Source organism: Heterocephalus glaber, unplaced genomic scaffold (genome assembly GCF_053883595.1).
Source record: "Heterocephalus glaber isolate CG9 unplaced genomic scaffold, H.glaber_assembly_v1.0 deba00001666, whole genome shotgun sequence".
Classification (NCBI taxonomy): domain Eukaryota; kingdom Metazoa; phylum Chordata; class Mammalia; order Rodentia; family Bathyergidae; genus Heterocephalus; species Heterocephalus glaber.
The window spans coordinates 13,428,102-13,455,463 of NW_028258406.1; the positions used below are offsets into that span (position 1 = coordinate 13,428,102).

The 27,362-nt window shown below is 39.1% G+C and overlaps 1 protein-coding gene across 26 annotated transcripts in view; it reads right to left on the bottom strand.

Annotated features, from left to right (window-relative positions):
* Positions 1–27,362, bottom strand: part of Enox1 (ecto-NOX disulfide-thiol exchanger 1) — a 571,647-nt gene that overhangs the window by 186,756 nt on the left and 357,529 nt on the right. For 22 of the 26 annotated variants that reach the window (XM_087197408.1, XM_087197410.1, XM_087197409.1 and 19 more), the window contains 2 exons: positions 13,507–13,650; positions 12,592–12,729 (listed from right to left, as the gene is read on the bottom strand). In XM_087197408.1, the coding sequence (XP_087053534.1) occupies positions 12,592–12,729; positions 13,507–13,576 (208 nt within the window). In that variant the 5' untranslated portion in view covers positions 13,577–13,650. Of the gene's footprint in view, positions 1–12,591; positions 12,730–13,506; positions 13,651–17,557; positions 17,732–22,078; positions 23,930–27,362 lie in introns of those variants that run through there. The other 4 variants (XM_087197407.1, XM_021257898.2, XM_087197406.1 and 1 more) reach the window with 3 other exon arrangements.

Here is a 27,362-nt window from a genome sequence, read left to right on the forward strand (position 1 = left end):
TCCTGCTTGTTGTCATCACCTCCTCTCTCTAGAAACCTCTCTAGCTTTCTCTCCCCCTCCATCCCTCCCCTTTCTCCACTGTTCCAACCCCACTCCTGTGGAGTGTATGGTGTAGCTCTGAAATTCCTATCCTGTAAATGCTCATGACTTCATTGTACCCTTTGTTCTTTCATTTCAGCCACCCATTGAAACTTAACCTGAATAAACCACCTCTTTCCTTGTCTGTGCCTATCCCTGAGAAAGACACAATACCAAGGAGAAAACCATAAGGTGCTCTCAAATACTCGTCAGCACACTTTTACTATCTTCCTCTGCTCAGCTTCCTCTCCCAGCCCCAGAGACTACCCTCAAGGTTTCTCTCATCTCAATTTTCCCTTGCCTTATCAGCCCACCTGCCCTTAACAGATGACCTCATTTCCTACTTTTCATAGAAGTGGAATCCATCTGCCAGGAATCTGAGTCACAAAGCTAGATCCCCACTTCTTTTACATTCTTACTGCCTATGCAGGGAAGCCTCAAGCTGCCCTAAGTCCATTTTATCTGTGTTAATCCTAAAAAAATTCAAAATTTCTTTTTTTTTCCTTGAAAGAGCTTTCTTTACTTATTTTTAGGTAGAAATGGGCATATTATCTTCATGTTTTCTATCACTTTTGTGGTTACTGCCATAAACCTGAAGGTAAGGCCACCATGGGTTTAGTCCTAGCAGTCTACTTTATATTATCAAGTTATTCCTGATTAAACTTTATAATCCAAATTCTAGATCAGTGAAACAAAGTTTCTAAATTCTTGGGTTTCCTGGAAATCTTCAGATTTCAAACACAATAAAAATGATATGCATAAGCATTAAATAACAAATCTTTTTAATTTCAACATAAGACAAATAACTTTACAACTCCCCTCCCCCTTCACCAGTGTTATATATCCACCTAAAGTATTTTATTTGAAGTGCAAAGACACAGATGGCCTGAGACAAAAACATAGGTGGTTTTGTTTTAGTCGTTTTCCTCCAAATCTCAATAGCATAGAAATGGTTTAAGTAGACAGACCTGGGTATCAAATCCAGCACTGCCCCCTTCTATATGGGTAACTGGATAAGTTACCATGCTACACTGCCTCATTTATAAAATGAGGTTACTAACATTTAGCTATAAGGGGGTAAAATGAAGGAAAATATTTATATATTTGACTTATGTGAGGTACTCAGTATTTGACAGGTTTTGCTACTATCCTTTTTTTTTTTTAGTTCTTTCTTTGGTACATTTTAGGTATACAATTCGTTTACATTTATCATTGGGTGTTTGTACCTGTACATGATGTATCTTGGTTCTTATTTTTTCCCCATTACCTGTGATCCCTTCACCCCCTCTGCCCTTCCCTATTTACACAGATTTCATTTCCATTTTTTTTTCTTTTCTCATACTTTTTCCTTTCCCTCTTTTCCTTTCCCCTTCCCCTCCCTTCACTCCATCTTTGGACCTTTTTTCCTATTTCAAATTATCAATTATTCATTTTAATCATTTTAACCCTTGTTTACACTTTCAGTTTCTCACACTAGAGAAACTATTCCGTATTTACACGTGTGTCCTATTTATTTCACTTAAGAGTACGGCCTCGATATGCATCCATTTAGCTACAAATGACTCTAGTTTTTTGTTCTTTATGGCTGAGTAGTACTCCATTTTATTAAAAAACCACATTTTCTTTATCCAGTTTCCAGTTGATGTGGTACTATCATTTTATAGCATCCTCAGGAAAAGTTATTCACACCAGTCTCAGATTTACGCTGATTATATCACTAAGAAATACATACAAACATTTAAAAGTGTGGAGGTTTCTTCTACCCATGAAGAAGCTGCAGAGATAGAATTTATCTTCCTACCTCAAATTTAAAAAAAGAGCCAAAATATCTGAAATGAGAGGTTTCAGATACTGGAAAATAGGAGGTGCAGGGCACTAATGATTGAGAGAAGGGTAATAGATGAAATAAAACCTATGATTGTTCTCAACCCACTGTCTAGAATGTATTCAAGGGCTTACTGCAAAGAAGGAAGAACCAAACAGAGCCTGTGGTCTACCTGAGCTCAGCATTTGCAGGGCCAAAGCCCCTGGGAATGTGGGGTAGAGCACAGTGAGATAGGAGCTGATAACAGGGAGAGCTGGGAGATCTTCAGAGGCTCCCACTTGGAGTCTCAGTAGTTGGACAGGATGGGCACACAAGGGAGGGAGGGAGGGAGGGAGAAAAGCTGAGTAAAAGCCATGGGAAAGGAGCAGATAGAACCATTTCTAAAGCTCACTAAAGGTTGGGACTAGGTCAAATTTCCAAAAGCCAGAGATGGGAAAACTTGCAAAATATAGAAGTATTTTACTTTAGAAGTGAGACTAAATTATCTGTAGTCTAAAGGTTTCTCTGGACCTGCTCACCTGAATTTAAAAGCAAGTCTTGAGAGAATCAAACTGTTTCAGGGAACCTGTCTACATTGCTGATCAAATCTCAAAAATACTAAAAGGAATTTTTAAAAAATCCAGCCTGACAACATAAAATTCACAACATTTGGCAACCAATAAAAAATTACTAGGCATGCAAAGAAATAAAAAACCAGAACCCAACACAAGGAGAGAAATCAGTCAAGAGAGACTCAGAAATGTCACAGATAATAGAATTAACAGATAAGTACACTAAAGCAGCTCTTATAAATATTCTCCAGATGTCTAAGAATGCAGATGAAAGCACAAGCATGATAAGGAAAGACAGTGAAGACACATTTTTTTTTAAAAAAGAAGTAATCTGGAAAGATAGTGCTCAATTTTAGGAAAAATATATCACAGATGTCAGATAATGGGGTTGGTGTTTGTAGTCACCCTTTATGTTTAACAATGATTAAAGATATAAAAGCTACACTTTAGAATTGTCTAAAGACCAGGTGCAGAACTGACTTTTCCAAATCTTATATATCTTTGTATAATTATTTATATAAATGAATTGAGTAATACATTCATTCAGTTATATGGTTACTGAGCATCCAGTTCTGTGTTTGATGACAGAGGAAATACAGTGATAAATTAGGTCTGATCCTTGCCCATAGAAACAAGCAGTCTATTAAATAAATCATAGTAATGTAAGTCCATAATGTGATGTATCTATAACTTAAGAACACAATATTTAACACATAGTAAATGATAAGGCTACAGAATAATAAAGAGAAAATAAAAGAAAACAAAGGATATAAGAGAAGTAACTATACAATTACTCCACATTTACGAATAAAAAGCTTCAACATTGGGCCAGGGATGTATCTCAGTGGTGTGTGCCTGCCCGGCAAGAGCAAGGTCCTGAGTTCAATCCCCAGTACTGGAAAAAAAAAAAAAGCTTCAACATTAACCCTGAAAAAAAATCCAATATACACTAATGTCCATGCATACATATGTATATCAGGATAGAAACTCCCAAAAATATTTTAATATGGGAATTTAATTATTTGGCATTTATTCCTCTCTGCTGAATCAGAATGTCTATTCTAAGGAGAGTAGACAATTTCCTTTTTTTTTTTTTTTTTCGGTACTGGTATTCAGACTCAGGACCTTGGACTTGTAAGGCAGGTGCAGTGCCACTGAGCTAAGTCCCTGGTCCAAGAGTAGACAATTTTCTAATGTGGATGCAAATATATTCTCTCAACTCATGGGCCTACTAAAGCTTGTCTAATCTAGAGGAAACCAGGAGAGTCAGGTATGTGTATTTATGATGCATAAACATACATGTTACATACTGCTTGGTATATGCATCCACCTAATATATGTATATGTAAATACACATGCAAATTATTTAAAATATTTTCTCTTATAATCTAGTTGCTAAGGAAGTGATTAACATAGTTCAAAGGGTTAGTGTGTAGCACACATACCAGAGTGTGACAGAACAAGTAAAGATTAAGCTAACCAAGATATATAAGCTAGTATAAAAAATTTATAGATGTTGAAGGTTACACACAAAAAAATTACACATTGATAATTCAGATGTCAACCCAAAACAAAACAAGTAAATTTATCTTTTTAATGCCATGGAAGAGAAAAATTACTATATTAAACTTTTCACAAGGAATTTCATTTTTCTAACATCTCTAACTAACAAGGTTATTTACGTTGTAAAGAATTACCTGAGAACAAGCTGTAGTTTGCTTTAAGTTTTTACTTCATACAGCTCATGGTACAGACAGAAGCAAGCACTTTCTTTTGAGGGGGGAAAAGTTTTCCACAAATTTTATCTCAAGAAATACTGCAGACACATACATCATACAATGAAATACAGTAGGATGAAAGTTCTAAGAGACAATGTGCCCCAGAACCTATGGCAATGCCCACATGTAGTAGGTCCTTAATATTATGGTCCCATATGGATGGATCTAGAGCATCTACCTGCTCTATCCCTTTGAGGACCTGCAGCAGCCTTCTATATGTAAACTGCACCTCTACTCTTGCCACTATGCAATCCAGTCTCTATAAAATAACTTGGGTAACTTAAAAAGAAAACAAAGAAAAACATGAGACAGAGGTCACTTCCCTGTCTAAAATCCTTCAATAGCTTGCCTCAAATAAAATCTGTACTCCTTACGATGAAAGGCATGATCTGACTTCAGCCAACCTTGGCAGACTCATGTTAAGCACCAATTTCCACCTCCACCACATCCTAAACATCACCTTTTGGCCACACATATACACCTTTCACTTCCTTGAAAGAGCCAGGCTCTAATCACCTCAGGTCTTTGAAAGGGCACTTTCTGTTTTTAAAATTTCCTCATCTTTCAGAATTTCCCTTTTCTTCCTGCTTTTCTTTCCTACTATCTGGATAATTCTAAGTTATCAGAGCTTAGCCTCAATATTACTTCTTTTTTTTTTTTTTTTTTTTTTTGGTACCGGGGATCGAACTCAGGTCCTTGCGCTTGTGCAGCAGGCGGCGAAACCACTGAGCTAAATCCCCTGCCCCAATATTACTTCTTTAAAGGAAACTTTACCCTCAATACCTCTCAGCAAAGGGAGCCTCCCCATCTCTCTTTATAATATGCTACAATTGTAATCATTTGTACAATTATTGATACAATATTTACTTTAGAAAAACATGCATTCCATAAGATTATTACCTCTCTGTCGTATTGCTCTTTCTCTAGTTCCTTATTAAGTACACAGTATGTTTAAGACTTTGGTAATATTGTGGTGAATGAATAAATACACCAATGTTCTGTCCTAATGTCCTGGGGGAGAAAAAGATAAATAACTGTGCAAAGTATAACAGAACTGTCAGAAATACACAAAATCAGGTACATAAATTGTGAAACATAAGTCAAGGACCTATTTGCTTTCTGACAGGAATAATGAGAAATCTTTCAAAAAGTTGGAAAATAAAAGCAAAAAGAAAACTTTGAGCATCACCTTTGCAAAAGCCCCACTGCTATGCACCAGGATGTCTGTGTGCCCTGAATCATACCTGGGTCAGAGTGTACCACCATGAATATCTGCAGGGACTCAAGACCAGGTTATGCTGGTGTGACCACTCTTTTCATTTTAAAAGTGAGCACGTGGGAAGGTTTATGGACAGAGTTCTTCTGAGTCCCTGAGAGCTGACGAGATAGTTTCAAGCAGGATTTTGATTGCATTTCTCATCTCTGAACACTTCACTCATTTCAAACCTGGCAGTCCAGCAATAGATAGGAGCTAGTGGGTCACAAGAGAGGAAATAGATGAAGGAGGGACTTGGGGATATGACTGGAGGTCAGGTCGACACCTGGATGAGCAGCCAAGCACCTATCTTAATATCACAGCAGAAATGTAGCTGGTGCAGTAAAGTCCCCAGGGCATACGTGACCATACATGGGCTGTGGCTGCCAAGGCCAAATCTTTAATCCCCCTTCTTTCCTGAAATCCAGATCTATAAAATGAAATGGTTCCTTATATGCTTTCCTCTAACAGGTTCTTCAAACCTCATTAAGTCCAAAAGGAAACCAGCCATCTTCCCCCATCTTCTCTTCTTAGTACATGATCCCACCATTCAATTTCCAGAGCTCAAACCCCAGAAATCATGGCTATTTTTTACTCTTCTTTCATTTTACATGAACTCTACCAATGATTGCTGGTTTCTACAATTCAGTGGCTCATATGTCCCTTCACATCAGCCCATCTCCACTACCAGGATTATGACTGGCATTATTGCCATTCTTATCTCTTGTCTGGGTAACTGCTACTGCCTCCCATCCGACTTCATTGCCAGCTTTTCCACACTGCCATTGGTGTACTATGGAGCTTACAAAAGTCTCTGTGGAAATTCAGTGCTAATCCTATTACTCCCCCGCTTAACACTCTGCAGGGACAACCAACAGAACATTTTATCTATTAGTAACATAAGCACTTCTCATATTGATTTGTATTTGCTTATTTACTCTTTTCTGCTTCTCCCACTAGACTCTAAAACATGCCAGTATGGTGTATGTCTTATACTCCCAGTATTTAGCACAACATCTGGCTCAGTAAATACCAGTTAAAAGGGTGATGCTTGAGGAGATGAAAGGATTTTAAAAAATGCCTCTTCATATCTGGGCACATTAAAGAGGATAAAGGTGTTCCTTGGAAGATTAGGCAACCCAAGAAAGAAACTAGAAAAGAATATTCTGAGGAGGCAGAGAAGAATTAAAATGAATGGAAACATCAGTGAAGGCGAGAGAGTAATGAATAGGAGAGAAGGGAGACTGTACCCATATTAGCTTCCCATAAATTAGCAAAGTTCTTTTCAGGGTGACAGGAAGAAAGCAGTGGTGGTGAACTAAAGAACAGACAATAAGGCCGGGGACTTAGCTCAGTGGTTCTGGCACCTGCCTTGGAAGTGTAAGGTCCTGAGTTCAATCCCTGGTACCAAAAAAAAAAAAAAAAAAGAACAGACAGCAAGCTATGAGCCCAGGAAAATCATGAATGTTAACAGATACCTGCAAACATGGAGAAGTCTTTCATCGGCTAGACACTACACTCTCCTGTCTATCCCCCTTTCTTTGCAGCTAATGAAGAGGTCTGGTGCCTTTTAGGAACAAGTGTTTGAGGTGCAACAAAAAGTGTGCTAAGAAAGCTAGGGTAAAAGATGTATATCAACTTCAAGACAGTAACAGCTAAGGAAAGATTGCTGATATTAGGAAAGAAGATTTCAAAAAGTTTAGAAAAGATCAAAGTCTAAGTATCACAGCCACAGAATACCCAGTAAGTGTTCCCCCTAGTTCCAATGTGAGCTTGGGCCAGAGGGCTGAAACCTGAGGACTCAGCTCTTGCTCTCAAATTTTCCCAACTGATGATTACAACTTTGGAAAAGAAACTAGGGCAAAGAGGAAGGAAGCAGCTGGTTTCACAGATGGTATCAGAGCTCAGGATTTGACACTCACATTCTGGCTTATGATGCTAGAAGTAGGTCCCTAGAAAGGGACAATATGTATCATAGAAAACTGAGAAGTAGGCTTCAGGCAACATTTCACCACAAAGGGGTGTTTTGAAACCTGAAATTAGGTATGACACTGTTCAGTACAAATATAAACAAACAAAATTGTAAACTAGATCATATGAAGGACATCACATACCATGAAGAAGGATCATTGGTGGTGAAGGATCTTCTCAGCTGACAGCGAAAATCTGGTATAAATGGTTATGTTTCAGGGCTTCATGGGATGCTAGTAGGTACTTTTCAAAGACTAAATTAAATGTGAGGAATCCTAAACACTAGCTCACATTCTTAGAAAACTGCACATCACCTATTAACATAGTAAAGATTGTGAGAAAACCCACGAAGAAAGTAATTTACCTATGTTTTATTCAATCATTCATTTGTTCTTTTGTTTACAGTTCTGGAGATTGAATCCAGGTCATGGCACCTTCTAGCAAATGCTCTACTACAGAGCTATATCCCCAATATGAATTTAACTTAGTTTTCCATGGTTGTTAGGCCACCTACATGTGACATCTACCCTACTTAACAACAGTAGGGCACTAATGTTCCAACTGATTAGTTTAGAAAATCTGTATCTATAACAACAAGGAAAATATTTATAACAAAACAAATCAATAACAACAAAAATTATAAAACTAAAATTATGGGGATAAAACAAACATGAAACAGTAATAGGTAGAAGTAAACACTATTTCATAAAGAACCCTAGTCTCTGGAGTATGGGAGAAGGGCTGGAGTATATAACAAACAGTATACTGATATATATTGGACAAAGGAAGCAAGTGCAATGTAATGATGTCAAGTAGTGCTTCACAGCAGGAAGGGCAATGGAAATTCCTCAAAGTGGGAATGGAATCAAGCCAGTAAAAGGGACTGAAAATGGAAGAGATGTATCTGTGGGAACATACAAGAGCATATCAGAAGGGTAGGACATGATGGTAACAAGTGATATGATTTCCTGGAAAATCCTTCTGATAGAATCAGAGGACATGAAAAATTTATGTCTTGTTTTGCTGTTAATTTGAATCTCTCAATAAACTGAAGAAGCAGTGAGGAATAGGATTTGTGTCAGTTTAATTTTAACAAATATGGGAAGAGTGCTTGGTCATTTAGAAATATCAGAAACTTTGGGAGAAAGCCAAGTGCTCATAAAATCCAGCCTCTCCATAATCCTGTCAGAGATATTTTAGAGAGGATTTCTTGGAAGGAATGTTACAGTAAATAATCTTTAAGTCCCTTTTGAAACATTAAAGACTGACTCTAATACTCAAGAGCTACACTAAAGAACTCCAGAGCAGGCCAGCATGAACACTGAGCAAAAGCTCCTTTCCATAGCTGATGGCTAATCAGAAAAGAGACAAATAATACCACACATCAGGTAAGGTTACAAGAACAGAAGGTGCCTCCTACAAATTTATAGAACTGTAGGAACTGAAACTATGTGGTGCTAGTACAAAAACAGATCAGCAGTACAGAACAGATACTTTAGAAATAGGCAAAAATAGACACAACAATTTAATTTCTGATAACAGACAGAAAAGTCAGTAGGAGCAGAAATCCATAGGTCCTCTAGAGTAGGCACTTATTTTATATTTACAATTGGAAGGCAGCTATGCTACCAACATCACACTGTATTTACCATTGGGACGAAGAACTCATAAAGGAAATTAAAACAAACATTATTTAAATAAGAACCAACATTAAGAGACAAAAAACAGGTGAGACAGATATTTTTAGGAAATAAGACATTACAGGATTAAAAAAAAGGTTAAAGGATTAGAATGAGTAACAACCAAACATAAATCAAGTTTTAAAATTTCCAACAGACAGACTATGAGAATAATCTATTTACAAAGAAGAAATACAAGTAGAAAATGAAGGGGGAGAAAGGAGTAAACAAGATGTGATAGCTTTATGTTGGTGTGACAAAATATCTGAGAAAATCAACTTAAAAGGGGAAAGGTTTATTTGGCTTAAGGTGGTAGTGTGTGACAGAGCAAAGGTGCTGACCTCATGGCAGATGGAATGCACAGAGAAAGGGCCAAGGTGTCAACATCAAGGACTCAACCCCAGTGATCTAACTTCCTCTCAAGCGGCTCCATCTCTTAAAGGCTCCACCACCTTCCAATAATGTCACAGGCTGATAACAAAGCCCTTTGCATATGGTTTTTGGGAATATTTCAGTTTTTTTATGATTTGGATCTTAAAAGAATTCAAGATAAAAAAATTGGATGTAGACTTTGCATATCAAACTAGTAAATTATATTAAATTATTATTATTATTAATTTTTTTTTTTGTACCAGGGATCGAACTCAGGTCCTTGCCCTTGCACAGCAGGCAGCGAAACCACTGAGCTAAATCCCTGGCCTAAATTATATATAAAATTATATTAAATATGTATGTATATTGGGAAATTAATAGCCTCACATATACCAAAAAACACTTACATTTTCACTTCTTCTGACCTTCTAGTTCTACATATAGGAATCTCCAAGGGAAATCATTTTAACTGCTGAAAAGTCCTATGCTTAAAAATGTTCACTGTAATATCATTTATTAAAAAAAAAAGACAAAAAAAGGAAGAAGGGGCTTGTATTTACTTTATGCTTACTATATACAGGTACAAGTTATTTTGTAAGTTATCACATTTAAGTCTAACAGACGTTTCATAAAATAGATATGATCACCGTGTCATAGAGAAAGTAATATTATTTTGCATGTGGAAAGATATTAAATTCTCTAAAAATCTTGGCTAATAAAAGTGAAAAAGTAAGAACAACATAAATGGAAACATTTAGAATTCTTAAGTAACCTGGGGATTATTTATTTGATAGATTATTTAAATTTTTTAACATAAAGTATAAAGTGGAGAAGTAGCTTAAATGTTAACAAAACTGCATGATAGAAAATTTTATATTCAGAAAGGATGAAACATATGCATAGAAAAAAAAGACTGGAAAAAATTACATGCACACTAACCCAACAGGACAGAACTGTATCTGAGGTCGGGCTAACAAACACAGTTGGCTCTTAGAACAAAGCCAATTGGAGTGATACTGTCAGGCTGTGGAACTGAGCAAGGGAGGTCCAGAAAGATTCTGAGTGGCCCCAAATCAGCTTAAGGAGTTTGTCTAACACAAGAGCTAGAGAATGTAATTCAGGGCAGATATGGTAAATCTTCTATAACAAGTAGGGCTGTAATTCTTTTCATGGTAAGTTACTAGGAAAATCATAAATTAGTCATGGTTAAAATGTCAGAAGACTCAAAATCATAAGAAATAATGAATTATTGAGGTTTGGGCTTACTCTAGAAGTTGCAAAACATCTTCTGAGAGAAGTAGGAAATGAGACAAGAGTAGAGTCATTTTTGCTGGACAAATTATAGTTTTAATTAGGCAGCTGAGAAAATTTGAATGGGAAAATAAAAATGTTTACTCTTGAGTTATCAGAAAGAAGCAATTGTCTAGATCAGCTTTTGAGGGACCAGGAGTGTAGCTTAGTGGTAGAACGCTTACTAGCATTTGCAAAATTCCAGGTTTAATCCCTAGTACTACAAAAACAAACAAAAGTAAATAGATAAAATTTTGAGAAAAGGGCCCGGATAAGCACATATCTAACTCACAAAAAATGTCATGTATGTGTATGCATCTCCCAGTACATTAATCTAAAACTGTATGGGTTTCATAACATTTTGAAGAATTTTATTAAATATCCTATGTATGATGCTTTATAACTTAACCTTCATCTTTCCTTTTTATCCTGCTTTTTCCTATGTTTTCTTAGGTTCTTCTGTATATTAAAAAAGAAATCATACATATTTATATGTGTATGTATGTATATGCATCCACATATATTCATATACACATATACGTTTATATGTACACATACATATAATTTAATATAACTTAGAATTTTTTACCTATGGCAATTATTGATAAAGGGAAAGAAGAAAGGGAAGAAGGAAAGGGTAGGGAAGGGAAGGGAAAAGAAACCAAATGCTTGGTCAACTCAGCACAAAATACACAGATTTGTGGGCAAAACTTATAACATCACAGAAGCAGCTGATTCCTACTTAGTGCACACCATCCAGCCTCACCTAAACTGATGGCTAAAAGTGAACTGTTCTGCTATTACAACAAAGACTGTCACCTTTCCACTGCATGTCCCTGAGAGGGCAGGGACCAGGGTTTGGTTACTGCCAGAGCCCTTGCACCACAGAAGTGCCTCAATGTTTGTTGATTTGAGTGAATGAGTGAGGAGTGAACATGTAAATCCTATTTCTCTCTCCAGATAGAGATCAAGCCTTACCTTTTGGAAAACATTTTCCTTTAGAGGCCTAGTGACTGATCTGAAAACTACCACATTACTAGTCTGTACCATTATTTAACAATGATTCAACTATTTTTTTATTTTTATTTTCTGGTGCTATTTTTTTAAACACTTAATTTAGGGAGACATGCTCCTCAAGGACACTTATATTTGTGTACATTTATTCTAAAAGCACTTTTTATAAAGCACATGCAAAATCTTCAATAACACAAGTTAAATTAAACTGTAAACATGTTTGAATGACCATTGACTTGGTGATATTTCTAAGCATGTTATCTATTGAGTGTGTTGTACTACTATTTCCAAGTGTGGTACACAGAAATGTAGAAATTATGTCAAATGAGCTGAGTTTCTAGATCTGTCACTCCATTCTAGAAGTCACCGAGGCTCTGGTCTTCTGTTTCCTTTTCTGTAAAATGGAAACCTTAACAGGAGAAATAGCACAAGTATGCATCTTGCCTGTCTTAAAGGGAAAAGTACAATCAAATGGAATAAATTATGTGAACAAGTCTGGCAAACTGCAATGCAACCATTAGCCATTCTATTTGCTAATCAGTGCTGCACTAAGGAGAGATACTGTGTCTAGCAACAGCAGCAAGAGAGCTGCTTCTGAGAATCATGATCGGGCAGCAAGGTGATGAGGAAAAGAATCCCCAGCAAAACCTGCCAAACATGTCCCAGTCACAAATCCAAGGGCATGTTTAACACCCCAAGTGCAGGGAGATTACCAGCACCTGTTGCCCACACCAGTTGGCACTACTGCAAACATCTTCAAAACCAGGAAAAAGCTTACCGGACACAAGCTGCTGTCCAGGCAACCCCACAGGAACCATGCCCAAGTTGTTCATGGCGGTGGCCCAGGCTGTGGAATCTGTCACGGACATGTTGAGCTGGGTTGTGTCTATTGCTATACTCCCCAAACCATCAGCTGCTGCAAGAAAAACATATAAACATTATGTCCACAGTCAAGGGCTTCCCTTTGAAGAAAATCATGCTTCTAGCAATATAAGGCTTCTTTAAGCACATTTCCAAACCTCACACACAAAAATCACTATAACCTACAGCAACATTTTTCTAAAGACATAACAAAGTGTTTCAAGTATTTTCTGGGAGGAAACTTAATGACATGTAGTTTGCATTGTACACAGCATGCCATTAAGGAAGTACCCCTAGAAAAATAGTTGAAGAATTACTTTCTTCTTCCAAGGAAACAACACTGGTTAAGCAACAAGGTCGAGAGGCAAAGCAGCAATACTGTCCCAGTAAAGCAAGTAACTGGCTTAGTAGACTAAGGATAAATAAATGTATCTGTTTCTAAGTATAATTCTGGACCAGGCATGCCTTCTAACTATCCAATAAGAAAACAGTTGTCAAGGAGTAGTACTGGCCCTGATTGAAATTTTTAAATGTTTCTTTGTAATATAATCCTTCTTTAATGTAATCCTTAATTAGAACAAGGAAAATGCAGGTATCCATCTAGAGTGACTTTCCAAAGTACTTCTTATAAGCACTGACAATAAATCAATCAATACTTAAAAATAATAACACACAGCTAAAATAGCAGAATTTCCTAATTTGACTTAATGCTCCTTGATTTTCACAAGTTTCATGACCTGATTTTTTTTTTTAGGGCTCTGACTCCTGGTTCAATGCCGTTTCTCATAGCTTATTGAGCTTCTCCAGTAAAAACTTAAAATGTTATGTTTACCTGCAGCCATCATCTGTGGAAGCTCCTGGGGATACTGGGTGACGTTCTCAACTCCACTTGCATCTACCATTGAGTTACAAGCATCCTGGGGAGCAAGAATACTTTGATGGCTGAGTGGAGGGTCCACCTGGAGATCATCAGACTCTGCAAAAGGAGAGAAGAGTATGGTGAGAATCCATAATAGTTACCTGAGAGACAACTTTATGGGTCAAACTGTTTTGTATTCAAACACAAAAATGAATCATAAAGAACAACTTCCAGTCAGGTACAGAAAGAAAGCTGCTTCCTGACATTCCCTCACTGGCTGTCTGTGGCTAAGTTTCTCTGAGCACTGTGAGATGTGGGGGTCAACTTGTTAACTCACCTAGCACTGGGCTGGCTCAGGAAAAAGTACTGTCTGTGAGTGCATCAATGGCTTGTCTCCAAACGAACAGGCTTCACAAACGGGGCTTATCAGTCCCCAAGCAGCCTCTTCCACACACTGCACATCAATGCAGAGGGCAGACTCAGGGCGAAATGCGATTTTTTTTAAGTTAAAAATTAATTGATGTTGTTATTTTGGAAGATGGTCGTCTGTGAAATGTATTCAGAGAGGGAAAATAGTTGGGAGGAAAACAAATAAAGCAAGAACCCTTTCACCATGTGGCTGGAAAAGGAGGGTACCTAAATTACAATAGTTAGGAAAGGCAGAAGAGGAGAATAGCACGATCTCTGTAAAAAAAATCTGGAGGATATTGGAGGAGCAAAGGAAAAACATTTGTTTTCTTAACCCTGTGGAAAAGTAAATTTTTTTTTTTTGGTACCGGGGACTGAACTCGGGTCCTTGCGCTTGTGCAGCAAGCAGCAAAACAACTGAGCTAAATTCCCGGCCCTGGAAAAGTAAATTTAAATAGCCAAATATGTTGGGCCTGAATTTTTCTTAGAAATTATATATATAAAAATACATGCATATATTTATCATATAAATGTATAAAATATACATTATATATAAATATTTAAAACACATATATATATTTTATTATACTCTTAAAGACTTTTTGTAGAAAATATAATGAACATTAAATAAAGTTACAAAGGGTCCCTCTCTATCACACTATATAAGATCCTCTGCCTTCTCTCAATCCTTAAAAATGCAGAAACAGAACATTCACTCATTCATATTTGAGTGCATTTTTGCCAGTCTAAAATCTAGATGAATTAACTGATAAGTTTGATCTTAGATTTAACATCTGAGTGTATTTATTTTTATTTGTGTATAAATTTACAAATTTTTCTAATCCATGATTGCACTGATGATAATTTTAGATTTAAATGTGATAGTTTGTCAATATATCTAGTATGAAGTTTGAATTTTTTTTTTTTTTTTTGGCACCAGCGATTGAACTAAGGTCCTTGTGCTTGCGCAGCAGGTGGTGAAACCACTGTGCTAAATCCCCGGCCCTTGAAGTTTGAATGTTTTAGGGTATATTATTTTATCCTTTTGAGTCTTAGGTGAAAGAATCAGTAATCCCTGCAGCATTGTAATGTCAAAAACAGATTCCTGCCAGTTGAGTAAAAGTTTAATTCAAAGAGAAGCTCAGGTTTCAATATTTCACGAATAGGTGGATAATAAGTGAGTGGTTTCTATGGTCTCAACAAATCTCTAGCCTTTAACTAGAGGGGTATGTGAATAGTGTGGAATTTTTTTTTCCAATTGTCTATCTATCATCCAGTGGTGAATGATCCCAATTTTGAGAGTAAACTATAATCAGAACACGTATTTTATACCTTGTCATTAAACTCTACTACCTAAATGAGTTCAGATAGCGCTTATCTATTGTGCATCAATTATCTTAGGCAATGGGAAACATCAGACAAAGAGAATATTACCATTAAAATAAATTCAACAGCAGAAAAAAAATACAAAGCTAACCTAAATGTCTGCCCTGTAGCTGTCTGTTCACCAGCACTTCTATGACGAAACCTCAAAGCATTTTTCTCTCTCCACTGCCAAACATTTCAGGGCACCAAGGCAGAGTCAGGCTAGAATGTGCTCATTCTTTTCTCAAATGCTCATGTAGTGGAGCTGTTTCGGATCATTACAAGGTCACTATTTGTCTTACTTATCTCCACAAATGAAGTACAGTTGACTGGCTTCTTACTGGCTCAGATTCTCCTCTAAATGAACATTAATCACACCTTTTTTTCCCTATCTAATGAGTCTGCAGTTCTGGAATACTACATCAGAATACCTCCCTTTACTTTGTATTCTGTATGACATGTCTCATTGGTCATGTTTCACCTTGAGTTTTTGCTACAGTGTTTCAAAGATAGGTATTAGTCTGCATTGGTCTCATCCTGTGGTAGATCTCACCTTAGTGATCATTGTCCTACAAAGGAACATCAAGTGTCCTGGAAGCCCATAGCTTCTAGAAACATATTTCATGGCCACCTTAACAAAATGCTATTTCACTGAAAAAGGCCTTGCTATGTTAGCAAGACGTGGTTTGTAAACCTTGGCTTATGCTCTAATCAAACTCTGTGATATTCAATTTATCATACCACTTCAATCTCCCAATCCAGTGGTTTTAATGGCATACAACTTCATGTATCTACAAGGTACCTAGGATAGTAGCTCTAAAGTAAATTCTGTCACATCTTAGGTATTTCCAATAGCCTCAAGGCTCCCATGACATTGTTTATAAAATTTAAACTGATTTGATCACGTGTTTGAAAGAAAAGGTGATACTTGCAGTTAATTACTACCTGGTAATTTATAAATAGCTGCAAGAGCTATTTTTGTACTCTATTAACTTCTATTATTTCTATTGAATATCTGCCTCTTTAAAAGATTCAAAACCATAATGCCTAATTTATAATTCAAATCAATTTATCTGCCTTAGTTTTCTTATTTTTGAACTACAGAAAAGATTAATATTCTTAATGATGTTTATTTACACACAGAGATGTAGGAAGTTAAAAAATTATAGCTAATAAAATACTTTGAATATAGTAGGTGATAATTATTATTATTTTATTTGGAAATGTAGTGTTTCCACTAAGGTACCCTGGGATCTTCGTGTTCTGGTGGATAATTATGTAATTAATTATAAAGCAGTGAATAACACTTGATATTTCTAAAAGTGTTGCCCTAGTTTTCTGTAGCACACCTAAATTGTGGTGGAATATTTTATTTTCCATAGTTCTTTTATAAAATAACATAATATCACTTAAAAGCTGTTTGAATTTTTTTCTCTATAGGGTTTTCTTTCTTCCTAAGCAACTATGAAACCTTCTAAGCAATTTTTAATTAATTAGGAAAATGGCAGTTTCTACTTGTAGGTTTTTCTGAGGTATAATCATCACAAAACAATCAGATATACAAAATGCCAAGGATGATGGTAGAGCTCTGTCCAGGGCTTCATGGACACAGAACCTGTTCCTTATTAAGATATACTTAAATATAAAATCTCATGCCCAACTTCATAACTATTAAAGAAGATATACTTGTGTTCAATATTTCATTAGGCTATATCAATGGAACAAAGTTTTTGAAACTCACCAAACTTATAAAAATACTATTTGGCCTTAAAGGGGGGGGTAATAGGTTGCTCCCACTCTCAATAATACAACCTCTTTTATACTTTCGAACTTTTATAAGTACCAATGATATACATATTTCAAATAGTCTAATCCACCCATAAAGATCTATGAACCATTCCTATAAAAAAAGGGTAGCAATAAGGTAGGTAATGAAAATTCTTTTCATGAAAAAAAAATTTTTGTTTGATCTAGTTTCTTAGGTCCATGCTTGTGGGGGGCCTTGCCCCCCCCCCCCTTGAACTCTTGAGTGCCTTTTACGGACATGCCCGGGCTTGCTGCAAATCTACCCGGCAACAAGGAAGTAGCCCCAGTACCCTCCTCTTGCTCCTCCCCTCTAGCCCTACGGTATATATGTTGTAGCAGCTTCCGCAATAAACGAGACTTGATCAGAAACCTGTCTTGTCTCCATCTCTCGTGTCCCCTGTCCTTTGTCATTCTCACTCCCCCTCTAGGGTCTCCATTGACTTACCCGCGGGCCGGGACAAGTGGCGCCCAACGTGGGGCCAGAGAACGGGGGATCCAGTGAAGAACGCTGCTCAGGGGCCCTAAGATTAAGATTGAGGAACAAAGAGCACACTCGACACAGGAGAGGCTTGCAACTGACGTAGACCTGCCGTCTTTGCCGCACCTCGGTAAGTTGAGCAGCGATTATGGGACAGGGCATTAGTCAGCACGAACTATTCGTGCAAGGTCTCAAGGAGACATTACAGGCACGAGGGGTAAAGGTTACAGTTAAACAATTGCTGAAATTTTTTGATTATATTAAAGATCTTTGTCCTTGGTTCCCTGCCGAGGGAACCATTGACGAAAAGAGATGGAAAAGGGTAGGGGAAGCTCTTCAGGATTACTATGCCGCTTGCGGACCCGGAAAGGTCCCGATTGCGGCGTTCTCTTATTGGAATTTGATTAATGATATCATTTCTCAAAAGACGAGGGACCCACTGGTAGCTCAAGCTATCCAGGTTGGAGAGATAGCCCTCCGCACTGGTGAGAATCCAACGCCTCCAGGCGGCTCCGACGCAGTCTCCCGGGACGCCAATATGGCGCCGGGACCCAGGCCCGTCAAGGCCGCAACTTCCTCGCCAGACGAGGGAGAGGACTTGATGTCCTTTGACAGTGACAATGATCCCGCCCCTGACGGACGTAACGCTCCCTCGGACCAATCCCAGACGGCCACGATCCCTGCCAAGCCCTATAAGGCAAAGCTTCGCCAAACCCCCATTTCCTCTCCCTCCGCCCCTGCTTCCGAAGCAGCCCCACCCCTGCGGGAGGTTCCGCCCCTATATCCCTCCCTTCAAGCCTATCGCTGCCCGCCTCCACCCCCAGATCCGCCCCAAAATGGCTCCGGGACTGACGAGCCTGCGGGGGGGGGGCACTGCGGGGCGGCTCTGGATGCCCCCCTCCTTACATTCCTCTGGGCCCCAACACTCCCGCCCTGGCATATCCTGTTGTTGATCCCAAAAGGAACTCCGGGACAAAATAGACTTCCTCAAAGAACAGATAAGGTTAAAAAAGGAACATCAAAAACTTATTACCCAGCTTGAAGGCTTAAAAACAGGTGAGACCCATGAAAATGTCCCTAGAGAGGACACCTTTAAGCCACGACCCCCCATTAAAGGGGTGACCCCCAGGGTGCCATCTGGATCCAGGGTACCCCTAGAACTTGAACCTGTGGAAGCCTTCCCTGTAACTGAGACTGCTGACGCACAGGGCCAGGCATGGAGACACCATAGTGGTTTCGATTTCAAGGTTATTAAACAACTTAAAACGGCCACAGCTCAATACGGGGCCATTGCACCTTACACAATGGCCATTTTAAAATCGGTGACAAAAAATTGACTTCTCTCACCAATATCCGACAGGGGCCTGATGAGCTCTTCGTGGATTTTGTTCACCGCCTGCTCACAACAGCGGGTCAGATTTTTGGGAGCACAAAAACCGGGACAGATTTTGTTAAACAGCTTGCTTTTGAAAATGCTAATGCTGCTTGCCAGGCCGCCATCCGCCCTTATAAAAAGAAAACTGATCTCTCAGGTTACATTCGCCTTTGCTCAGAAATTGAGACTGCCTACCAACAGGGACTTGCCAGGGCTGCCGCCATGCAGGGTTACACGGTCAAACAGTTTTTGTCGCGCCGCCCGGGTAACAAATGTTTCCGGTAAGAGACAACGGGTCATTTTGCCAAAGAATGTCAGGCCCCTAGGACGTCGGCCCCTAGGGCCACACCTCCGGGGCCTTGCCCTCGATGCAATAAAGGGAGACATTGGACAAATGAATACAAGTCCATGACTGACGCTCAAGGCTGGCCCCTCTCGCTTGTCCATAACCCAGACCAGGGAAACGGGAAAGGGGGCCAGCCCCGGGCCCCCACACCCAAACAAATTTACGGGGCACTCAATTCTGCTCCAGCAAGCAACAATCCATTTCAGACCTCTTCAGAGCAACAACGGGAAGTGCCGGACTGGACCTCAGTTCCACCACCCACACAGTATTGACTCCAGATATGGGGGTACAGGCCCTTTCGACAGGGGTCTTTGGGCCCCTGCCTAAGGAGACCTTTGGGCTTGTAATAGGCAGAAACAGCAGCACTATGGATGGGCTGCTGATCTACCCGGGGGTGATTGATAGTGATTATTCCGGAGAGATTAAAGTTATGGTTTCTTCCCCCAAAGTCATTAACACCATTCAAACAGGCCAAAGATTTGCTCAATTGTTACTCCTTCCCCTTCTTTCTACCTCTAATAAGGCTCTTAACAACGCCCGAGGCAGCCAGGGATTCGGCTCATCTGATGTTTACTGGTCGGAGATACTTTCAGCACAAAAGCCTCTCATGACCTTATGGTTGGATGGGAGACAATTTTCTGGATTGGTAGACACTGGTGCTGATGTAACTATCATCAAGGGAAAAAAATTGGCCTCAGGCATGGCCATTAAAAGACACCCTCACCCATCTCAGGGGTATAGGTCAGAGTCAAAATCCTAAACAAAGTGCCAAAGATCTGACCTGGAGAGACCAAGATGGTAATCAGGGCACCATTCAACCTTATATCATCTCAGGGTTACCCATTAATCTATGGGGGAGAGACCTATTATCACAAATGGGGATGATTATTTCTAGCCCTAATGAAATTGTCACTATGCAGATGTTTAAAAATGGGTACATTCCAGGCAAAGGGCTAGGTAAACACTCTACAGGTATTGTGCAGACCATTGAGCCAGTCCTTTGTAGCTTCAGCTATTCAGGCCGTATGTAAATCTTGGGCCCAAATGTATGTTATACACTATATGGATGTCACACATTACCCTAAATTTGGAAATTTTAAATATATACATGTCAACATTAATACATATAGTGGATTTGTATTTGCCACCCTACAATCCGGGGAGGCTACTAAACATGTAATTGCCCACCTTCTAGTTGCCTTCTCAGTACTTAGATGTCCACAACAAATTAAGACAGACAATGGTCCAGGCTATGCCAGTTCTGGCTTCTCAAAGTTTTGCAAACAATTAGACATAACACACATAACGGGAATCCCATATAATCCACAGGGACAAGGCATTATAAAAAGAGCCAACCTCACACTCAAACTTACATTAGATAAAATAAAAAGAGGGGAATGGTACCCTATCAAGGGGTCACCTAGAAACCTGATATCACATGCACTATTTATTCTTAACTTCTTAAATTTGGATGCCAAAGGTTTATCTGCAGCCAACCGTTTCTGGCAAACAGAGACGCAAAAACAATTTGCCTCTGTGATGTGGAGAGACCCCCTGGACCACTCATGGCATGGGCCTGACCCCGTACTCGTCTGGGGCCGAGGGTCAGTGTGTGTTTACTCCAAGGAAATGAAGTCAGCCAGGTGGCTTCCAGAACGCTTAGTAAAACAAGTTGATAAGCGTGTTGATGATGCCGATGATCCAACATTGTCCAATTTCAACCAGTTAACAATGGCGTCTACAATTACAATCTAATAATCATAAAGAGAATAGTATAATTCAATTTGGCTAGTTATATTTGGGTGCACCCTAATTTTATACACTGTCTCATATGTTTGTCTATTGTCTGTTGTTTGTGTTCGTACAGTTGAGCTCAATATGTTCCTTCCTCTTCAAAGGATATTCGCCTATTGTTAAATTGACTTATAGATAAATATTATTAAACTAAAGACATGCTTTTCTTCCCAGGTTGTTAATTGATCAAAGTACCACTGAAATTTATTTTATGAAAGTGATGTGCATTGTCACCCACATGCAACAATCAAATTGCAATTAACAGTTACAAAATAAAAAGATATATATTCTTAATTGTTTGTCAAAACGATTATAGATGGGAACTCCCTTTGATGAATATAGAAGTGGCCACCCAGAAAATGCTTATTCTGGTCTTAATTCATTAAAGGGACCCCCTAGTAAATTTTATATTATATAATCTTATGGGAGACATATCACAATGAATATTATCTAAATATGTTATAAATTGATTGTATTGGTTGTCCTTGATATTTAAGCACTGAATATGTTGTTACAAAATGTTTATATTGGTTAAGTTCTGAATATGTTATTGTAGTATGTCCACATTGGTTATCTTCAAAAGCTTAATCAGGTTAGCCTAACTCTCTTATCTACAGCCCAGCCTTGTTTACATCGCAGGACGAAATTTTGCTTACAGGTTAAAAAGATGACATCCCTGAATCTGTTGCATGGTCTGTTGCTGTTCCTGGCACTGACAACAAAAAGTGGATTTCAACCAGTTAACAAACAACAATTGCTCATTGCCCTGTATGGTAACCCCTGTGACTGTGCCGGGGGTTCTGGCAGGGCTACACCCACAAGTTACACTCGTAGTACTGATTGCAAACCAGGGCCATGCCCTGCCAGTTGTGTCATGGCCGCAGAGATGCATTCTACCTGTTACACTGAAGCCCAACAATGTACATATTCCGATGGAAAAATATATTTAACTGCTGTTCTACAAAGAACTTACAGGGGCTCCGTTGGAGGTGACTGGGATTTTCCCAGCCCCACTGGATATTCTAAATTTGGCCAAGCCTCTTGCAATGGCGGTCTCGGCAAAGATGTCTGCTGGCCGCCACAGGCCCCAATCCATATATCTGATGGTGGTGGGCCTTCGGATCAGCTCCGGGAAGAACGAGTACAAAAACAACTTGGGACTATCATCCAAGAGATGTATCCCTCCCTAAATTATCATCCACTGGTCCTTCCCAAACCTTGACGCCCAGACCCTGACGCCCAAACCCTGAGTGTCCTAGAGGCCACTTATCATTTGATCAATACATCTAACCCAGCCTTTGCTGCAGATTGTTGGCTATGCTTGACCCTTGGCACACCCCTGCCCCTCGCCTTGCCAGTTGTCGACCAAACTGACTACGCCAACAGTTCTAGTTACAATTGCAGCTTTTCCCTGCCCTTCAGGGTCCAGCCAGTACAGTTCAATGCCTCAGTTTGTTATCTAAATTCAGGCCACAACAATAGCTTCAACATACATGTTGGAGTCCAAAATTTCTCTCTCTGTTCGGTAGTGCTTAATGACTCTGCCGCCATTTGCCCTGCCCCGGGTCACGTCCTCATCTGTGGAGGGAGCTTGGCATTCACCTCCCTCCCCACTAATTGGACTGGGCTGTGCGTGGTGGCGACTGTCCTCCCGGACATCTCCCTTATTCCTGGAGATGAGCCAGTGCCCTTGCCCAGCTTTGACTATATTGCTGGGCGACATAAAAGAGCCGTCTCACTGGTCCCCTTGCTCGTGGGGCTAGGGGTGTCCGGTGCCCTTGCCACTGGCTCTGCTGGCGTCGGGGTGGCATTACACTCCTATGCCAAATTATCCAACCAATTGATTAATGATGTTCAAGCTCTCTCCAACACTCTTACAGATATATAAGATCAGATCGATTCTCTGGCTGAGGTGGTCCCTCAACATAGAAGGGGCCTGGACCTCCTCACGGCAAAACAAGGAGGGATTTGTATAGCCCTAAATGAACATTGTTGTTTTTATGCCAATAAATCTGGGATCGTCAGGGGAAAAATTCGCGAACTTCAGGAAGATTTAAACAGACGACGACAAGAATTCACTCAAAATCCCCTCTGGACTGGCCTCAATGGTTTTCTCCCCTATCTTTTCCCTTTGTTGGGACCTCTATTGGGTCTACTCTTGCTCATTTCTTTAGGGCCCATACTGTATAACAAAATCGTGGCCTTCCTAAGAGCCCAGATGGAGGCAATAAAAACAGCGCCCATACAGGTCCATTATAATCGGTTGGCCATGGCTGATCAAGATGAGTACCTGGTGAGAGGGCTGGCAAGCCAATGACGGGCAACTGAGCAAGCGTGCCATGCAATGGGAGAACCCTCCTGTGCCGCCTAAGACAGGTGCCAGAGCCTGGATTCTCTGGTTAACCGATGACGGGTAAGGTGCACGGTGCAGACACGTATGTCGCTCTGACCCAAGACAGGCTCAGCCCCCGCAGGCTTGGCTCTCCTGACGCCTTTCTAAAGTTATAATTTTAAAGGGAGGACCTGTGGGGGGCCTTGCCCCCCCCCCCCGCTTGAACTCTTGAGTGCCTTTTACGGACATGCCCGGGCTTGCTGCAAATCTACCCGGCAACAAGGAAGTAGCCCCAGTACCCTCCTCTTGCTCCTCCCCTCTAGCCCTACGGTATATATGTTGTAGCAGCTTCCGCAATAAACGAGACTTGATCAGAAACCTGTCTTGTCTCCATCTCTCGTGTCCCCTGTCCTTTGTCATTCTCACTCCCCCTCTAGGGTCTCCGTTGACTTACCCGTGGGCCGGGACACATGCTTACTTCAACAAAATAATTACAGGTAGAGAAGCAGATTTATTAATGTCTTACAAAAAGCTGATTCCAGAGGAAGCTTATTTTGTGTGATATCTGAAACATTATTATTTTATAGGAACTCCTCATTAGCATTTCCATGGTTTATAGTAGAAAGAAAAAAATGTCTTTCCATCCAAAGGTCACTTTTCTATCACTATGAAAATCTCTAACTTTGGTATTTATGTAATCTACAGTATACTCAATTGAGGTTATGGAAATGTTCCACAGATTAAAACAATATTAAACAGGTGTTGCCTATGTATTAATGCAATGATTTTTAAGCAACTGTTTATGAAAAATAAGGGAGACATTTAAGCTTCCTATAAGAGTAAACTAAGTTTTGCATACCAGCTTCTCACTGAGGAACAACTAGAGAAGCTTAATTTCATATTATTCATTTGTTTTGTAAAATTCTCACTATTATCTCTTCACAAGCAAGATAACACTGAGAGAGGCCCTACTTAGTATAGAGTGTGACTAAATAGGATTCTAGGGAGAATGGAATCTGCTAACTACTGGTGTTGCTCAGGAAGATGAATGGAATCTACAAGTTTGGGGTTGGAGTAAAACTGCTCTGGAAAATGTGATAAAAGAGAACACAAAAGTTGAATGCTTTGATGGCAACAAAGAAGGGATTGTTGTGGTCACCCATGGTAAAGGGAGACTATGGAGAAGATAAACAATTTAAGCAGAATTTCATGTAGTTTACTGAAAGTATAAAATGAAAATCTTTCCTGTCCCCTCAAAAGAAATGTCAGCAGTGTCTAAATTGCTCCTTAATTCTTGAAGTAATTTTTTGAGTGTTGGAGATAACTTGGAGGAGAAAGTTTAAAGATGATAATGAATAGGTAGCTAATAGTAGAGATAAACTTTAGCTCCTATATTATGAAGTGTAATAAAATTTTCAAGTCTGTTAAATAGTCTGTACAATAGGAATAGTCTTTTTTTTTTTTTTTTTTTGGTACTGGGGATTGAACTTGGGTCCTTGCGCTTGCGAGGCAGGCAGTGGCACCACTGAGCTAAATCCCCAGCCCCCTAGGAATAGTTTATTAAATAAAGCTAAAAAAGACCTTCTTAGTTTTGGAAAAAAAAGTCACCTTTTGGAAATGGATGGAGAGAGAGGACATAGCTGGGCAGAGATGAAGGAAGGGGTGAAATCTGTAGCACTTTGTCAAATCTATGAAATCAGAAGGTATTCTTTTATTTCTAACCTCTTATCCATGTACTTAGAGGTGCACTGTACTCTTCTTCAGAGTCACTATTTGACACATATCAAATCACAATGTAGCTGAGGAGAGATGCTGTTTCTAGTTTATATTTTAAATTGTCCCTATAAGGTAAGAGGAAAAAGGAGTATGTTCCCTCTTTCTTGTTCCCACAGCACTCTGAGCCAGTCACTTATATTACAATTAGTCTATCTTCTTAACAAACTCTAAGAATAGAATGATTAAGGAAGCTAGTCATCTTTACATAACATGGAGCTACCAAGCTCAGTACATGAAACATGGCAGGTGCCCTCTCTCCATATATGATTAGCATATTTATAAATTTATAAAAATATTTCAAATTCTATATAAATATTATATATTGATACATTTTCAAAATAATTTATGCATGGAAGGATGGAGGTAAAGGTGAATAGGAAAACAAGAAAGTAATAAAGGAAGAGCAATGAGAGAAAAGTTCAGCTCTAGGATTCAAGCTTGGAAGTTTGAAACTTAAAGAACACAAAGGGGTATATATCCAGAACGCAAGTAATTTTAAAGTGTCAAAGAAAAGAATTTTTTTAAAGTCTGTCATCAATTACAAGATAAGCTCTTGGTGCACTTAACAAGTCATCTGCTAGGATTTAAGATTCCACACTTTCCTGGCAACCATCACAGGGTCATGAGCAGGTTACAGTGACTGTCTCCTTTTGTGAGACTTCTTGCAGCTGCTTTTTGAATGAATCGAAATCTATAAATAACTGCATCTCCAGACCCATTAAGCAGTAGATTAGTGTGACAAAGGCATATATATATAATACTAAAGATGGGAAATCTTTGGAAGAAAGGAAAAGTTTCAATTTGGCATGAACCGCAGAGCATGAAAAGCAGATCTGGCCATTTCTCAAACACATAATTCCATTATGCATCTGTGATTACTGTATATCCTCAATTTTTCTTTGTGTAGCAGCCAATTTTAAACTACAAATTATCTTCCTTCTATCTTACAGAATGGATAAGGTTGTACCCATGATATGCTGAGATGCAGAGAAAGGAGAGGAGAACAAGGAGAAAGGGAGGAGGGGAGAGACAGAAGGGGGGAGGGAGGGAGGGAGAGGGGAAAGAGGGGAGGGGAGCAATCAAGAAAAACAACCAAGACAAAAGCCAATAATTTTTTGACATGAGGAAAATACTATTCGACATTACATAGGTTGAGTGTACAAAAATGACAGAGCTCAGTTTTTCTCACGAAATCTCTGCTTTTGCAAAAGGGTATCTTTGTATTTCTAGACTGAACAAGTAATAAAAGAGCAATCTTGAGACATTAAGGATAAAGTACCTCTCTTTCTATTAAAAACAGGAAAAAAAGGCCTGGATGCTACTATGATGGTATGTAACTTTTGTCTTTGTTTTGGACTAGTTTTAAAATCTAGGTCCTTCCACATTCAGATCATTGTTGAATTTCTGGAAAGGTCAATAACTTATATTTTACTTGAAGACTGTTTATGAAACAGGTAATGGTTCAATCTATTCCCCTCATTAATGGGTGTCAATCAATCACACACACTATCTGTTATACTAAGTTGTTTTCTACTTCACAAAATACATTCATATGGAAAGACTTATTATTACTTGGTTCTGCTGGTGAGTGAATTATTAGAGGAAGCAACCTGACCAGTAAACCTAAGCCTTGATCCACTGATACTAAAAGGGCCCCACTTGAAGTAAATCTTTTGCAGGGCCCTGGGATTCAGGACAACCAGGTTCACAGATCATCAAGGCTTGCAGAATTGGATAAAACCTGACAGCTCAATTCCAACTTTCACAAATATAGAAGTCTCCAAAAAAGAGACTGTAAAAGTCTCCTGTAAAAGGTTCCTGATAGGTGTCTGTCTAGCTTCAGCTGATGGTTGGTGTGTGTGGCCACCATTTTAAATAGTCATTAAGTTCACAAGTTCTCCTTCCACCTGTCCCTTTATCTGGAGAAGAAGAGACCTAAATCTGAATTCAGTCTTCAAATCCTATTTCTGGAGTGATGTGTGCCCTTGGGAAAGCAACTCTCCAATTCCTGGGAGAGGGTTATAGAGGCTCAGTTATCATCTGAGTTAGCCATCGACACATTTATGAAAGTTAATAAAAGTTTTTTTAAAAAAGAAAGTTAATGAGGACACAGATAACTACCTCCCTCTGCTGCTAAATTCTGAGTTTG